The following is a 19001-nucleotide window of genomic DNA, read 5'->3' on the forward strand; positions in this document are numbered from 1 at the left end:
TATATATATATATATATATATATTTAACAGCCAACAAACATAGAATGCCTAGGTACTCTGCACAAGTAACCCAATAGCTAAAGGCCACCGCCAGCTGGCCCAATGCAGCCGTACGGAGCCCTTAAGCGCCTCTAATACGCTTAATCATATTTTTACATATTATTCAATTTCTAGAAGTAAAAAAAATATTAATAAATATTAAATAGTAAAAAACGATATTTAGAAAATAACATTTCGATATCAATCGTATTATTTAAAACACAAATTTTCAAATAGCCTACATAAGAAAACGAAATAGAACAAAAACCGACGATTCAATTTGATTAGTATAACACTTACGGAATTTATAACCTTTTTTCAACGGCAAATGTTACATTTACCTCCCATATAAAAGACTTGCATATCTTTTTTTTTAGAACGACGACTTTCTTTTTTATGTTTACGCCACCACACCCTCCAATTTGAAGAGTCCGTTGTCTCACTCTGGGCAGATAATGTTGTCTTAACTGAGCTCACGCTGGTTTCAGAGTTTGGCTTGGGTGTTTCTTTGAGAAACCATACCGTCGGCTGCCACTTGACAGTTGTCGTGCCGTCACAAGAGCACAACTTGGATATCTACTATGTGAGAGAAAATTTATAACTATTGTGTAAAATTTTTCTATAAAATATATTGTATAATCACATAATGCCATACAAAACCACATTAGAGAGTAATAATTGCTCAAACCTTTATGGCCCTAGCTACCCTTAATTCAATTAATCAACTTTAAACCTATTTTCACAGCCATTTATTTATAAATAATTTGCTTAATAAACCATATTTACACATTTATTTTGTATATTATTAATTTATATCTTTTAATTGATGAGAAAGAGATGCGAGAAATAAAGAAAACTAAGGCCGATGAGTTTGTAGTCTTGAAGGATTTTGAATGTTTGGAAATCATACATGAAAAGTAATTATTTGACTTTAGTTTTTAACTACTTTTATACATAGTTTATATCATACTATGTTTTTTTTTCCTATTATTGTGTATATTATTAATTTATATCACACTATGTTTTTTTTTTCCTGTTATTGTAGTTAGTGGTTAGTTCTTTTCAAATTACCGAATTACCCAAACTGTTTATTATCAATTGGTTATTTGGTTAAAAAATCTAGAAATCAAAAGAAAGATTATGATATGTTCCAGAAGAAATGTTAGTAGTTTAAGTCATAACTCATGGCTTATTTGTCTTTGTTAAAGTTCAGGAACTGGAAGTGTCAATCTTCTATAGTTGACATATTTTGGGTCAGTAGTGATATGTTGGTGTAATTCTGAGGACTTAAGTGTCAATTAGCTGTTTGGTCAAAACTGGAGTCATTGTACATGACTAAGTCTCTAGCAAAAAGGCTGTATTTGAAGAAAAGCTGTACACTTTTCATATGTCTCCTGGGAAAACACTTGAAGATCATACTGATGAGTTTAATAAACTCATATTGGATTTGGAAAATATTGAAGTGGAACTTGAAGATGAAGATCAGGAAATAATTTTCTTGACTTCTCTTCCTTCTTCTTATGAACATTTTGTTGATACGTTAATGTTTGGTAGAGAAACATTGACTATGGAGGAAGTGTTGGCTACCATGAATTCAAAAGAATTGAAGAAGAGGTCAGATCTGCAAGAAGAATGTGGAGATGGGTTGTTTGTGAGAGGCAGGCCTGAACAGAGGAGTTCCAAGACTAAATTTCAATCAAGATCCAAGTCTAAAATCAAGAGAAGGTGTTATGTGTGCAACTCTGATAAACATCTTAAGAGAGATTGTCCAGAGAGAAATGACAAGAAGGGTGAAGCAAACTCATCAAAAGGTCATAACAGTCATGCTGCAGAAGGTCCACAAGATGATTATGACAGTTCAGATGTCATGAATGGGTCTAGCCATGGAGAGGTTAATGGTTGGATCCTTGATTCAGGATGTTCATTTCATATGACTCCTGTCAAGGAATTCTTCAAAGAGTTGAAACTAGAAGACCTTGGAGAAGTGAATCTTGGTGATGACAGGCCTTGTAAGATTCTTGGCATAGGTACCATATCTTTCAAATTGAATAATGGTTCAGAAGTTGATATCCAAGACATAAGGTACATTCCTAGTTTAAAGAGGAGTTTGTTGTCACTTGGAACGTTTGAGAAGTCTGGTCATTATGTTGGGTTGAAAGATGGAAAAGTTAAAGTGGTGAAAGGGTCTTTGGTTGTATTAACTGGTACAAGGAAGGGTAATAATACATATATTTTAGATGGTAATGTAGCACAAGGCTCTGCTTGTGTTGCAATGTCTAAAACAGATAGTTCTCTACTTTGGCATAAAAGTTTTGGTCATCTGAGTGAACAAAGTCTTGTAGAGTTAAGAAAACAGGGTATCATTAATGAGTTTAAGGTTAATGATGTTGGTTTCTGTGAGACTTGTGTTTTAGGAAAGAAAAGGAGGGTTTAGTTTAGTAAGGGGAGACATATTTCTAGTGGTATATTAGATTATGTACATTCTGATTTTTGGGGGCCTTCTAGAGTTAGTACCATTGGTGGTGCTAATTATTTTCTTTCTATTATTGATGACTATTCCAGGAGGGTATGGGTCTATATGCTTAGAAATAAGAGTGATGCCTTTAAGAAATTTGTTGAGTGGAAGACATTAGTTGAAACTCAGACAGATAAGAAGCTTAAGAAGTTAAGAAAAGACAATGGGTTGGAATTCTGCAGTCATGAATTCAATAAGTATTGCAAGAAATATGGCATAGCAAGGCATCTGTCAAGACCAGGTACTCCACAACAGAATGGTTTGGTAGAGAGAATGAATAGAATTCTGTTAGAAAGACTTAGGTGCATGAGGCTGAATGCTGGAATGCCTAAGGGATTTTGGGGTGAGCTTGTTACTACTGCTGCATATTTGATAAATAGGTCTCCTTCTAGTGCATTGGAGATGAAAACTCCAATGGAAATGTGGACTGGTGTCAAGCCAAACTGCAGTCACCTAAGGGTGGTAGGTTCTGTAGTGTATTCACATGTGAGCCAAGATAAGCTAGATGCTAGGGCTCAGAAATGTATTCTATTGGGATATCCAGAAGGGGTTAAAGGATATAGGCTATGGAGGTTGGAAGGAGAGGGTAAAAGGGTAATAGTAAGTAGAAATGTGGAGTTTCAAGAAGGAGTCCTTTATAAGGATGTGATAGGTGGTGGGTTTGTTAAATCACCTAATCATGATAAAGGAAATGAAAAGGTTCAGATAGAGGTGGAGAATGATGAAGAAATTGGTAATTCTCATACTTCTGACACAGGGGTAAATCCGAAAATTGATCCAGGGTCAACTAGCAACAGTCATAATATTGCTAGAGATAGAACTAGAAGAAATGTTGTGAAGCCAATCAGGTTCAGAGATGATCAAGATGTGTCTGCAGTGGTATTTGTTGCAGTAGAAGATGAATGCATAAATGAGCTTCTGACCTATAATGAAGCCATGTGTTCTAAAGATAAAGAGAAATGGCAGGAGCCCATGGTTGAAGAAATGAAATCTTTAGAAAAGAATGAAACATGGGAGTTAGTTGAAAAACTTGTGAATCAAAAGCTGATATCATGTAAATGGATTTACAAAGTTAAAGATGGGATGCCAGGAAGTGGTGGTCCTAGGTACAAGGCCAGACTAGTTGCAAAAGGATTTACTCAGAGACCAGGTATTGATTACAATGAAGTTTTCTCACCTGTAGTTAAAACACATTTCAATAAGGATAATTTTGTCTATTGTTGTTGCTTGTGATATGGAGTTAGAGCAATTAGATGTAAAGACAACTTTTTTGCATGGCTATCTTGATGAAAAGATTATATGAAACAGCCCTGTGGTTTCATAGATAAAGAGAGTGAAAATAAAGTGTGTTTACTGAAAAGATCATTGTATGGGCTCAAGCAGTCGCCAAGGCAGTGGTACATAAGGTTTGATGAGTATATTGTTTCTCATGGATTCTCTAGGTGTTCTTATGACAGTTGTGTCTATTATAGAGAATATGAGAAAGGTGAGTTTATCTACTTGTTGTTATATGTGGATGATATGCTTGCAGCATGTAAAGATAAGAGTGAGATTGAAGCAACTAAAAGGCTGCTTATGATAGAATTTGAAATGAAGGGACTAGGAGAGGCAAGTAGAATTTTGGGTATGGAGATCACTAGAGATAGAAGCTTGAGGAAGTTAAAGTTAACTCAAACTTCTTATATTAACAAAATTCTTAACAACTATGGGATGCATAGTTGTAAACCAGTAGTGTCTCCAGTTGCAGTACATTTAAAGTTGTCTATGAAAGATTCTCCAAGTACAGAAGAAGAGTTACAGTACATGAAGGTGCCTTATGCAAATGTTGTTGGCAGTCTTATGTATTTGATGGTGTGCACCAGACCAGACTTAGCTTATGCTGTTAGTTTGGTAAGCAGATATATAGCAGCTCCTGGTAAAGCCCATTGGGGGGCTGTTAAATGGATTCTTAGATACTTGTATGGTACTAGAGATGTTGGTTTGAACTTTGGTCAGTGTGGGGGTGTTCAAGATTGTGTAGAGGGGTGTGTGGATTCTGATTTTGCTAAAGATCTTGATAAGGGGAGGTCAATCACTGGTTATGTGTTCAAAGTTATGGGTAGTGTGGTTAGTTGGAAAACTCAGCTTCAGCATATTGTAGCTCTCTCTACAACTGAGGCTGAGTACATAGCATTAACAGAGGCTGTTAAATAGTCTTTATGGTTAAAAAGGCTGGTTACTGAGTTGGGGGTTAAACTGTCCAAGTCAGTAATATTTTGTGATAGTCAAGGTGCAATACAACTGAGCAAGAATAATGTTTTTCATGAGAGAACAAAACATATTCATGTAAGGCTGTATTTCATTAGACAGGTTATTAGTGACAAGGAAGTGGAGATTGTACAAATTGATACTAGTACTAATCTTGCAGATGTGTTCACTAAAGGATTACCGGGTCCCAAGTTTGAATTTTGTGTGAAGGGTATTGGTCTTGAATAAAGATTTGAGTTAAGTGGCTTAAAAGGTGGAGATTGTTAGTTGTTTAAGTCATAACTCATGGCTTATTTGTCTTTGTTAAAGTTCAGGGACTGGAAGTGTCAATCTTCTATAGTTGACATATTTTGGGTCAGTAGTGATATGTTGGTGTAATTCTAAGGACTTAAGTGTCAATTAGCTAGTAAGATTAGTTGTAACTGATTTGGGGATAAAAGAACTAAGATTAGGGTTTCTTCGTAGTTTTCTTTTTCAATTCATTTTGTAATCTTGATTCAAGTAGATAATCAAAGTTGTTCTTCGTTCATTGTCATTTCAATTTCACATTTCTTTGATTAATTCGTAACAAGAAATGTCACGCAACATTTTATTTGATAATGACTATGAAAATTGTGAGAATATATTAACTAATACTCTTATTTTCAGTATATTAATTATCACCTTTCTTTTATGAGGATGCTTAATATATATTTTACTGGGCCACATTACGTGCCACAAATAGAGAGGCTTAATAATGTTTAATGGTATATTGTTTAGAAGGAATAACCGTATAACCTCTAATAAAGTTATTAATAGTGTGTGTTATTCAATAAATCCTTCCTTAGTTAAGCATAAACGGGTCAAAAATTGTGTTTGTTTTTTTATCAAGTCTTTCCTTGTTTGACCATAAACGGATCAAAACGGATGTTAAACAAGTAAAGTTCGCGCACACGTTGAATGTTATGCAGTTAACTACCATTACTGAGATATTTTATAATAGAGACGATGGTTAAATGATAGTTGAAACTTGAAAGGAACGCATTACCAAATGTTCACAAACATATAGAATATGACCTTTGTTCATGCTCATTTACTCATTAACCAAACAAGATTACTTGTCCATATTCATTCATTTATCAAAACAAACAAACTTCCCGTCAAACCGTTACAAGCAATTCACCAAACGAGTCTTTGAACACTTCATTATTCATAATGTAGAAGCTTCTCTCCGTGTGAACACTAACCCTTCCGACCAAAACATCATCTGTCTCGTCTTTTTCTATCTTTTTAGCAACAAAACAAATCTTCATATACTCATATCCCTAATTTAATTGCTAAATTATTTACTAACCAACACGTTTATATTATTTTATATAATACCACAACCTTCTTGTCTCCTTCCATATCCCCACCTTACTCTATATATTTATCATTCACACAACTTTACTCTTCAAACAACCCATCAAGAACACAAATGACAAACCCAACCCTACCCACACCCTTCTTGGCTCCTTCAATATCCACTTGTTTTCCATAACCATTCTTCCCCAATCAGAACCAGTCAACCAATCTTCCCTATTTATATAAACCACACACCTTTTCCTTCATCCTCAAACTCAAACCCATCAAGAACACATTACCAAAAAAAAAAAAAAAAAAAAAAAAATTCAATTTTTAATCTTTTTCACAATTTCTCACAAAACCCATAAATATTTTCCAAATGGGTAAATTCTTAACCATTTTATTCTGCATTATAACATCAAACCTTGCATCATCTGACGCACAAAACTGCAATGGTTTCACTTTTACAAGAAACACAATATACGCCACATGTGTGAGTCTCCCCGTCTTAAACTCACACCTCCACTGGACCCACCACCCAAGCAACAACACTGTCGACGTGGCATTCCGCCACACGGGATCCGACACAAACACATGGGCTGCATGGGCACTTAATATCAACGGTCGTGGTATGGTTGGGGCCCAGGCTCTGGTGGCTGTACCCGCCTCAAACGGGTCGGTTCAGGCGTACACGTCAGCAGTGACGAGTTATAACACTGGGTTGCAGCCGAGTGGGTTGAGTTTTGACGTGGCGGGTGTGGCGGCTGAGCGGGTGGGTGGTGACGTGGTGGTTTATGGGACGTTGGTGTTGCCAGGTGGAGGGACGAGGTTTAATCAGGTGTGGCAGGTGGGGCCCGTGAGTAATGGGGCTCCGGGGATCCATGGGTTGGGGAGTGAGAACCGGGCGTCTCTTGGGTCGGTGGATTTTAGTAGTGGGCAGACGAGTGCGGGTGGGAGTGTTGGTGGGTCCAGACTGCGAAGGAGGAATGTAAGTTTTTGAATTTTTTTGTATGTTTGTTTGGTTTTGTATCGGTACCGGTACTTGAACTGAAAATCGGTAAAATTGATTTAGTTGGTTTTAAAAAAATGGGGGTTTTTTTTTTTTCCATGTGGGTTTTGTATTGGGGGTTTTCAAGATTAGTTTTGTGTGGTTTTTGGTTAATAAAGATGTGATCTATGTTGATGAAATTGAAAAGCCAGGTTAAAAAAAAATTGAAAATTTTTGTGATTTAAAATAAACCCACTTCATTTTTATAAGAATTTTGGGGTTTTTTTATGTGGGTTTGAATATTGATGGTTATTAAGATTTTCAAGATTGATTAGGTGTGTTATTGGTTGGTAAAGATTGGATTTTTGTTGATGAGCTATTGAAATTAACAAAACCCAGTTTGAAAAATTGGGATTTTTTGTGATTTAAGATGAACCCACTTGATTGTTAAAAAAAAAAGTTTGGATATTTTCATGTGGGTTTGGATATTGATGTGATGGTTTTTAAGATTTTCAAGATTAGTTGTGTGTGTGTTAAGTGTTTGGTTATCAAGATTATTTGTGTGTTTATTGCTTAATAAAGATTCGATCTTTGTTGATGAAATCGCAAACTCACTTTGAAAAATTAAGAAATTTTGTAATTAAAGATAACAAATCTTATGGTTATAAATTATTGTTTGACAGACTCACGGAGTATTGAACGCGGTTAGTTGGGGAGTATTGATGCCCATGGGAGCTATGGCTGCAAGATACTTAAAGGTGTTTACCGTGGCTAACCCAGCTTGGTTTTACATCCATGTTGCAACCCAAACATCGGCCTATATAGTCGGTGTAGCTGGGTGGGCCACAGGGCTTAAGCTCGGGAGCGACTCAAGTGGAATCCAATACAACAAACATCGCAACCTCGGGATTATCCTGTTTTCCTTAGCAACACTTCAGGTATAACTTATAAAGTCCACAACTTTAGCTAACATTCACTCTCACAATGATTTTAGATTGGTCGAATTTGATAGTTTTGTGGTAAACTTTTGTAGGTTTTCGCTTTGCTTTTGAGGCCGAAGCCAGATAACAAATATAGATTCTACTGGAACATCTACCACCATAGTCTTGGATACTCGATTATTATTATGAGCATTATTAATGTCTATGAAGGGCTCGATATCTTGGACCCTGAGAAGAAATGGAAGAATGCTTACACCGGCATACTTATTTCGTTGGGGGTTATTACGGTTATTATGGAAGCTTTGACATGGTTTATTGTTATAAAGAGGAAGAATGAAGATAAAAGGACACATGCAGGAGCTAATGGAGTCAACGGACATGGCCAGGCAGCTTAGATGAGTGGTTTGTTATGATGTTTTATGGCTATATGGTTGTTTATTTTGATTGTTATATTCTTTTTTGAGAGTTATGTACATATATGTATATGTATATGTATATGTATATGCATACGTTTTCTTGTTTATAATGAGGTTTTTAGTTCTAATTGGCTTGTTTGAGTGATTCATGATATATTCTAACAAGACTTTGATCTTAGGTTTGAGATTAGTCATTAAAATGGTCATATTGGTCAAAGATAACCATACTTAGGGGCTGTTTGGTAACATCTGAATCAGTAAGTCTGAACTATTAAGCTGTCTGAATAGGTAAGATAATCTGAACCAGTTAGACATCTGAACCAATAAGAGCTGTTTGGTTAGACATCTAAATGACTGTGCAGAATTACTACTTTACCCCTCTGCAGAATTATATACTGAATGAAACGTATTTATTTGATCAAAAATCTGAATGACTGTACTGAATGACGGATAATTAAAATAAAGATTCATAACATAACCTTCAACAAACAAACATCCAAAAAGTTCATAACATAACCTTAAACAAAAAACATTCAAAATAATCCGTATTTCGCTCCTGCGTTTTTCACCCATGGCTCACAAGCTAGTGGATTAAGAAGTAACCACACCCTCAAACAATTGAGTACATAGTTCGGGGTAAGCAAGTGGCATGGTTCTTAAGGCTTCTACATACTTGTTAGACTGTTTGGAAAAAAATATTATAAAATTCTATAAGATTCTTGAAATATATTAAGAACGACTATTCAGAGAGAAAAGATATTATTGTTTAAAAAATACCTTCATCTCTAGTTGCCACTCTTCTTCCGACAAATTAAACATGTTTGTCACGGCATTATAAATATTGCCTGTTTTGTTTTTATGCTTTCTCCAAGCTGAAAATTTTCCTTTTAGATAGTCATAACGGTTCCTCATTTGTTTTTGTTCCACTATGAAGTTATGTTGCATTATTAATTTTGCCGAAATATTATTCCATGACAATGTTTTAAGGTTACCTCCCTCACGCCCATTAACGGTTACCTCGTGAATACATGCTTCAAGAAAAGTTTTCTCCACACCTTCTTGTTTCCAATTAATCCTAACCATTTCTTTAAACAATAAAAGCAAATCAACATATAAATAAAATTTTTATATGTTAACCCACCGGAAACTTTAATCCCAATTATACCTCCATTTTATGAATTTTATTCTCTTTGAGGCATTTCATTAAACACCTTATGTGCATATATTTAACTCAACAATATTCATATGAATTCTATAGTCAAATCATCCAAATTTTCATTTTAAATCACATATTTTCATATACAAGTATTCCATTTCAAATCCCATGCAGTCCACATATTATAAACATGGATGCAAATACAAGAGCAGAAGATCGATTTACCTCATAAGAACGGAGCGGTGGTGGTCGGGTTGGGAACGATGGTGGTCGGATTGGGAGAGACGATGGTGGTGGCTGGAGAAGCGGTGGTGGAGGCGCCGATCCTAGAGAAGCGATGGTGGTGGAAGGAGAGGTTAGGGTTTGGAGAGGATTTGGTTTCTTAGGTGATTTGAGGTAAAAGTGGAAAACAAATATCTTTTTCATTCAGCTAAAATAAAAAGCTGGACCATTCAGATCTTAATGGTCTCATTCAGCAACTTTTTTTTGCAAACCAAACACCTATTTAGCTGACCGGTTCAGCAAAAAGTTTCTGAATGGCTCCATTCAGATACAAACAAACAGCCCCTTAAACATAGTTAATATAAATATTTATATTTTTTAATAACCAACAAAAAAAATAATGATACATAATGATATTTGATCAACATAGTCATACTCAACGCTACTCGGTCAAACGTGGTGATACTTGGTGAAATATGGCCATAAATCATAATTGATCAAAACATTGTAGTAAATACTTGATCAACTCATACTTATAATTGGTCTGGCATGGCTTTAATTGATAAACATTGACACAGTTAAGCTATTCACTATGGAGGGGCTTGTCATCGCCACGTAGGAAGCGGGGCTTCGAAGCCCTTCTTCATAATGTCCCGTTGTGATTTAAAGCCCATTTACCGCCCCATTATACACACACATATATATATGTATATGCGTATGAGAAAGTGAGAGAGTGAAAAGTATAGGGCCCACAAAAACACCCCCAAAGCGTCAGCCTTCGTGAGGCCACCCCCCTTGAACGCCCCTACAATGCGTCCCTCTGCGATGTTCACTTCCAAACCGCCACTCCAACCCCACCCCACCCACCCCCCCCCCCCCCCGCGCGAACGCTCATAGTGAACCACTTTAGTGAAATATAATGAAGGTTAACATTGCCAAGACTAATCAAATATGTTAATACGCCCATAGGCCATTCCACACGTTGGTACTTGGTCCAAATAGCCATATATGGTCAAAGTTACTTATAAATGTTCAAACATGGTGATACTTGTTCAATACATGTCCAGAATTGGTTAAACATGATTATATTTGGTCAAACATTAGTAAACCAAACCAATAATTAGTTATGACCGTACCTTAATTCAGTTAATCAGTTTTAAACTTATTTTCCTGGCCATTTATCTATGTATTTTGATTATTTACAAATTTTTTGTATATTATTAATATATTTATTTATATTATATTTTTTTGAAGAGAAGAAAAGCATGGAATAGTGTAGAATTTGAAAAAGAAAAACCGAAGAGTTTGGAAGCTTGAAGTCTTTGAAAATAATGTCTGAAAAATCATAAATGAGCATTTGACTTTAATTTTCAACTATGTTGACCTCTGTGCATATTGGGCTTGAAAACTGCCTACAAGTTGGACTTTTTATTTTTATTTTTATTTTTAAAGAACTTCATAAATCCGTGTTTTTGAATAATAGAATTAAAAAAAAATGTGTGTAGCATAATCCAACCACTTATAAAATTACAGAAACCAAAACATCAGTTAGGCTCTTCATTATGATGGGGCTTCAAAGCCTCTTCACGTCATCGTCACGTAAGCATCAAAGCATCAAAGCCTCTCTCTATAACATATTTAGCTGACCGGTTCAGCAAAAAGTGTCTGAATGGCTCCATTCAGATACAAACAAACAGCCCCTTAAACATAGTTAATATAAATATTTATATTTTTTAATAACCAACAAAAAAAATAATGATACATAATGATATTTGATCAACATAGTCATACTCAACGCTACTCGGTCAAACGTGGTGATACTTGGTGAAATATGGCCATAAATCATAATTGATCAAAACATTGTAGTAAATACTTGATCAACTCATACTTATAATTGGTCTGGCATGGCTTTAATTGATAAACATTGACACAGTTAAGCTATTCACTATGGAGGGGCTTGTCATCGCCACGTAGGAAGCGGGGCTTCGAAGCCCTTCTTCATAATGTCCCGTTGTGATTTAAAGCCCATTTACCGCCCCATTATACACACACATATATATATGTATATGCGTATGAGAAAGTGAGAGAGTGAAAAGTATAGGGCCCACAAAAACACCCCCAAAGCGTCAGCCTTCGTGAGGCCACCCCCCTTGAACGCCCCTACAATGCGTCCCTCTGCGATGTTCACTTCCAAACCGCCACTCCAACCCCACCCCACCCCCCCCCCCCCCCCCCGCGCGAACGCTCATAGTGAACCACTTTAGTGAAATATAATGAAGGTTAACATTGCCAAGACTAATCAAATATGTTAATACGCCCATAGGCCATTCCACACGTTGGTACTTGGTCCAAATAGCCATATATGGTCAAAGTTACTTATAAATGTTCAAACATGGTGATACTTGTTCAATACATGTCCAGAATTGGTTAAACATGATTATATTTGGTCAAACATTAGTAAACCAAACCAATAATTAGTTATGACCGTACCTTAATTCAGTTAATCAGTTTTAAACTTATTTTCCTGGCCATTTATCTATGTATTTTGATTATTTACAAATTTTTTGTATATTATTAATATATTTATTTATATTATATTTTTTTGAAGAGAAGAAAAGCATGGAATAGTGTAGAATTTGAAAAAGAAAAACCGAAGAGTTTGGAAGCTTGAAGTCTTTGAAAATAATGTCTGAAAAATCATAAATGAGCATTTGACTTTAATTTTCAACTATGTTGACCTCTGTGCATATTGGGCTTGAAAACTGCCTACAAGTTGGACTTTTTATTTTTATTTTTATTTTTAAAGAACTTCATAAATCCGTGTTTTTGAATAATAGAATTAAAAAAAAATGTGTGTAGCATAATCCAACCACTTATAAAATTACAGAAACCAAAACATCAGTTAGGCTCTTCATTATGATGGGGCTTCAAAGCCTCTTCACGTCATCGTCACGTAAGAAACAAAGCATCAAAGCCTCTCTCTATAACATATATACATATGTGTGTGCATGAGAGGAGGAGAGGCCACTTTCCCCCCACATAGCGCATGTCTTCATGAGGTTGAACATCCCCCACCCCCCTGATGCCCCTTTCTTAGCGCCCCTCGACGGTGTTCAAGACTAAAGGCGCCCCAACCCCGCCATAGCAAGATAGATTCGGTCACTCTTAACCCATAACTGAACCGTATACTAGCCCCCCAGAAAATGAACACCAAAATTCTCAACCCGAGAAAAACAAGAAGCCAAAACCCGAACATCTATATGAATGTGATTTTATGTAAAAATCACAAGAATAATATCTAAATGTTTTTTTTAACTAAATAAGTGTCACACATTTACACCCTCTTGTTGGCTCATCACACATGATACACCTTCTATATACTAGTATAAGAAATAGCAATTTCATGACATTCCTACATATAATTTACAATGCATATATATAACTTCACTTAACTCAATAATATTATTATTCTATTAATGGCTATAATTATAACTTACACTCTTATTCTAATTTCATATTTTCTTCAATCTCATTTTGATGTATCATATGCTTTAGGATGTTCAGATCATAGATTAACATCTAAAGGAGTCTACACTTTTTGCAAAGATCTTCCACATTTGTCATCCCGGCTTCATTGGGCCTACAACTCAACCATGGGTGTGGCCCAAATCGCGTACCAAGCCCAACAAGGAGCCGGCGGTTGGGTTGCGTGGGCCATCAACCCAAACCAAATAGGTATGGTTGGGTCCGAAGCATTGGTGGCATTTGTGAGCAATAATGGAAGTGTGACGGTATATCCGACATTGATAACTAGTTACAGCCCGTCAATGCAGCCCGCTGATCTTAGCTTCCAGGTTTCAGACCTTTCGGCTGAGTTTTTAAACAACGAGATCACTATTTATGCGACGGTGGGCCCCTTTGCAGGCGGGTCCGTTGTTAATCAAGTATGGCAAGCGGGGAATTTGGTTTTGGGTGGTGTTCCTCAAATGCATGAAGTTACTCAACCAAATCTTCAATCGACTGGGGAGCTGGATTTCTTGTCCGGTTAAAAAACATTTGTGTTTGAATTTTCTTAAGGTTTCAGACATTTATTATGTATTATATCTAGCGGTATATCAATAATTAAACGGGTTAAACATATCAACTGATTAATCAACAAACCAAGATGCTTATTGATTAATTTAGAAACGCGATTAGCATCATCTGGCTCTTATGAATAATATTCGGTGAAACCAAACATCTTGAAGTTACTTATGATTGTATCAAAATGTAATGTGCACATAATGGTTGTAAGAATAAAGAAACACATCATTATTCTTGATCTCCATGGCTTAAGCATACAAACCAAAATCTTGAAAATGGTCAAAGTGGTGCAATTAGTGTTGGCCCATTACATAGACATTGGCCCATTATTTATAAAAAGACACAAACTTGGAGAATAAAAAACCTAAATTTACCTAAATAGAAATTAAATGACCAATATCTAAATCAACAAAAAGAACTCCTAAAATAATTCTGTAGATAGGACTCCAGCCAAGATATGACCAATTTCACCTTTTCACATGTGAACCTTGGATTGAAAAAGCGTGAGGCGAACAAAAGCGAAGAGGTCATCAACCAGGGCGAAAAGCGAAAAGTGCAAAAGCGAACGTTTTTTGAACACGAGGCGACCGTATTTTAAAAAATATGTAATTATTTATAAGTCATATATTATAGACAAATCACATTATAATATATATTAAATGTCTGAAACATCAACATATATATATCCCAAAATTCCAAACGTCGTGTAGTACAATTTTTCGAGTACCACATTACGCGCCCAAAATATCAAAGTAACATAAAAACAAGTTATCGAGTACCAAATTACTCATAAGTGTTTCCAAAAGAACACTACTCAAAAGTATTTCAACTTTCAAAAGTTTATTGTCAGATGTGAAAAGTCTAGAAATGACTAATTATAAAGGTTAAGTTAAAAATAGGTTAACTGGTCGCTTTTTGTGCATAAAGCCTTCACCTCCTCGCTTTTTCGCCTCGCAAAAAAACGCAAAAAGCGTTCGCTTTTTTAACAGGCTTCGCCTTGGGTAGGCAAAAGCGTTGAGGTGTTCGCCTTGGGTCGCTTCTCGCCTCACCTCGCCTTTAGCGCGCTTTTTTTAAACCAAGATGTGAACCCAAACAATTAAGGTTGTGTTTGTTTTTGCTTCAAATGTCTTCAATAGGCTTATGTCTGCGGGCGCGACTGTAGACATAAGCTTTTGAAGACGGTTTGTTTAAAAAAAAAAGATCTTAAAACTCCTTTTATTGTCTTAAGAAATAATATATTTTCAATTGTCTTCACACATCTCCACAACAAACATATCCTCCTATCCTCTGAACATATACTATCTTCAAACCCTAAACACACCCACAGCCGCACAACGTCGCCGGCCTGCTGCACCGTCACCGGACACCACCGCACTCCACTTGATCTCCGCTCCAGCGTCGCCGACATGCCGCATAACATCGCCGGCCTGCTGCACCGTCACCGGACACCACCCTGCACTCCACCTGATCTCCGCTCGATCACCGGACACCACCCTGCACTCCACCTGATCTCCGCTCAAGTCCTAAAAATATGCACATCACAACCTTAACCTAAATAGCCCGTAAGCGAGTGTTTCGGCATTACCTTAGCGGGTTTGGCTCGTTTCCGACTTCTTAATCAAGTTTTCAGGTTCTTGTGCTTCTAAGAAATCTAGGTACAATTCTTATATCACAAACCAAGCAATATTTCATCAACATAACAGCCCTTAAGTTAGGGTTTCGGCTAGTGCACAAAAACGAACTTTTGAACCGTAAAAACGTCGTTTCAACCCTTTAATCCGTGTTTATGGCAAAAAAAACTATCAAAACAGGTTCCTTACCATGTGTATGATCAAAACATGTTTATGGACCATTTTTTGGATTTTTACACGGTTAGGAATGATTTTTAGTAATCAAGACATGTTTTTATGGTATTAAACAAGTTTAAACAAGTTCAAAAGCCACTTATTTAAGCTCTTACCTTAGGTTTTTTTGCTGTTTTTGGCTGGAGAAGAAGTTGTGTCCAGAATTTTCAAGAAATGAGGTTGAAAATGGCTTGAATCTGGTTTATATGTGAAAAGAAAATGAAAGGGGGGTGGGGTGGCGGCTGCGGCCGGAGTCCATGGGCCCCCTTTTGGGCCCATTTTGGCCCAAGTTTCTAATTTCTCAAGCCCAGATACGAAAAGCCCGGTCCAAATTTAGTTCGGGTTCGGTTTTTGGCGCGAAAAACTTATCGGGTGCGTTAAACAGCGCGAAAACGAGTGTTTTTCGGCTAGTTTTGTGTAAAATTATAAAAATATACTATATGTTTGTAAAAATCAAAAATATTTTCACGGATCACTTAAAACATTTCAAATAAGTGTTTGGTAAGTCTTTTTCGGCTTAACGGATGATACAATGCTTGGTTTGTAACTATCTTTTGCGTTTAAATCTATAGCGGGTAGTTAAACGGGCATATTTTCGTTTAACTTTTTTGCTATCAAACTAAGGCCATATTTCTAATGTCTTAGCTTGTATTAAACGTATATCACTCATAGATGGCCCCCCCGAGATATCTGGGTCATAACCCGACCCGTTCGGTTAATCGTTCGTTTGTTATGCAAAAGCGTTTATTTGCTTAATCGGTAAATACGTACTGAGGTGTACCTTGTTTTGGCTCAAATGTCACATTTACCAAGTTTTATAAACGTTTTGGAGACATATGCGTACGTATTCGTATTTCATACTATATATATATATATATTCAAACAAATGCATACGTGTTATTGTGAGTGATTTAATCAAACATATGTGCTACTTGCTTACTTGTGTTACCATTCAATCAATCGTATATTGGGATTACTATTCAATCATATAGCGGGTGTTCCTGCTGGTGACCTACACCCGATTCGCTTGGCAACGGTCAACATACTTGTTTGTGTTTTGATTATATTTACCGCACTTATCATGTCATGCTTATTTATATTGTGGTGTCAAAACTCGGGTTATATTCTCACTCAACTTTATGTTGATAAAACTCCATTTTATACGCATATGCAGGTTGCTTGTATTGAAGATTGAAGTTTGGACATATAGACAAGACCTTAGGATATAATCAAGATAAACATTAATTGAGTATTATATTCATGTATTTAAATGTTTTGTTATATTTGAATATTGTGTGTACATTTGAATAAAATAATTAATTAGATATTGCCACATTTTATATACGATAGTATCTTCGAGCTGTGAGCAATCGGATCACGCCCCGGCATTTCCGACTTAGGTTAGAGTGTGACAGTCCAAACCAGTATCGGCAATTACCGGTTAACCTTATTAACATATTGAAATTAACCTTATAATCAATTACTGGTTCCTATATGAAAATTCCTAGACGGTCCCTAACCAGTTAGGATTTGCACTAGGGGTGTAAGTGAACTAAGCCACTCTCGAGCTATTCGAGATCGGCTTACAAAAAAGTTTGAATCGAACCGAGCTTAAGCGAGCTTGAACCTAATGGTAAGCTTGCTTAGTAAAAGTTATTATATATACATAAGCTTGCTCTACCATTTAGGGATCGACTTCTTTTATTATTTATTTTAAATACGTATTACCCGATTACTTTTTGTAATTGATTAATCATTTGAGATATCGGGTTTGTATCAAATACAGATTAAATTAACGTGATAACTGTACGATTCTGGTAGTGTAATTATATATACAACTTGTATAATTATGTAATTATATTGTAGTGTCCTTGTACATGTTAAGTTTGAACACAATTGTGAAAAAAAAAATTAAACAATTTGAAAATGATATTTTCGGTTTTTTATCCAAACTTTTGGTTATATAATCTTAGTCTGATTATATTGATGTATGAATTTTGATCGAACTTAATGTGGATTTCCATTATGTATGAATTTGTCAATTTTGATATAATCTTTAAGCAACCTAGCTTTTCTTTCCTTTTGATTTTCCATTCCCCACAACTTTTGAAAATTAAAATCTTGATTTAATATTTGATTGTCTAGTGATTATTTACGAAGAATAATTAAATTTCAATATATTTTATTTCAGATCAGACAATTAAGAGTTGTGCTTATTGAGTTATTTCTCCTGGTCTTCGTTCTTATTGGTTCTTTTTTACCTTACCTCGTATATATTTCTATGTAGCCGGGTTGTTTTCATAAAACAAGTTGGATGACCAGTTCAAAGTTACTTTAATATAAAATTTCATAATTGTGTTCAAACTTAACATGTACAGGGACTTTTATGTGCAAAAAATTGTTGAGGGACTTTTATAAGAAAAAACAGAAAGTATGTTGGTTTTTTATGGTATTTGCCCATAAATAAATAAGAAAAGAAGTTGATCTCGGGTTGCTCGGTATATAATTGAGTAAATGAGGCTATGTTATTGGTTAATTGGGTAGGGTAACTGGGTATATTACCATTCCTATACTCTAATAATCAGGGGCGAAGCTTGGACGAGCTTGTCGGGAGGGGGGGGGGGGCTCAAAATTTCAGTCGAAAATGGGTAAATTTACATCACGTATACAAATTTTCAGGCGAAAATGGGTAAATTTACATCACGTATACAAATTTTCAGGCGAAAATGGGTAAATTTACATTATTGCGAAAAAAAAAATTGGGGGCCACCCTGGGCCCTCAATAAGCTTTGCCATTGCTAATAATGTTACGGGGTTTCTAATCGGATTCAGGTTTTATTGCCATCCCTGGTCTGTTTTGGGCTAAAATTGAACCAAACCAGAAACTTCGGTTTTTGTGTTTTTGAAAACTGTTTGGTTTTGGTTTTGCGTTTATTTGGTTCGGTTTTGATTTTGTCATTTGATCTTGAAAATCATGCGCCGAAATAAATATTGGAGCAAAAGTTTGAATTTAGTTAATAACTAGTTGATTATACATTTGAGCTGGAATATTTGAGTTATATATTTATTAAATTCTTATAGAAACATAAAATAAAAGTTGTAATTTATAAATTCGGTTTGTTTTTTTCAGTTTCGAATAAGTTTTTTCGATCTGATGTATCTTAACTCAAGATTTCCATATTCATGTTTGATAGCAATTTCTGTACTGTTAATTGATTACACAGAAA

The 19001-nt window shown here is 35.7% G+C and overlaps 1 protein-coding gene and 1 pseudogene across 1 annotated transcript; both read left to right on the forward strand.

The window, feature by feature from the left end:
• The first annotated feature begins 6503 nt into the window (after positions 1-6503).
• LOC143568550 (cytochrome b561 and DOMON domain-containing protein At5g35735-like) lies at positions 6504-8508 on the forward strand. Its single transcript, XM_077054681.1, has 3 exons — positions 6504-7112; positions 7796-8050; positions 8146-8508. Exons 1-3 carry the CDS (start codon positions 6504-6506, stop codon positions 8446-8448), a joined length of 1167 nt encoding a protein of 388 aa, XP_076910796.1. The 3' UTR covers positions 8449-8508.
• Positions 8509-13323: 4815 nt separating this feature from the next.
• Positions 13324-13896, forward strand: LOC143568555 (cytochrome b561 and DOMON domain-containing protein At5g47530 pseudogene; annotated as a pseudogene).
• Positions 13897-19001: the final 5105 nt, after the last annotated feature.

Source organism: Bidens hawaiensis, unplaced genomic scaffold (genome assembly GCF_021521415.1).
Source record: "Bidens hawaiensis isolate Kalapana, Puna unplaced genomic scaffold, B.hawaiensis_p1.1 tig00024005_1, whole genome shotgun sequence".
NCBI lineage: Eukaryota > Viridiplantae > Streptophyta > Magnoliopsida > Asterales > Asteraceae > Bidens > Bidens hawaiensis.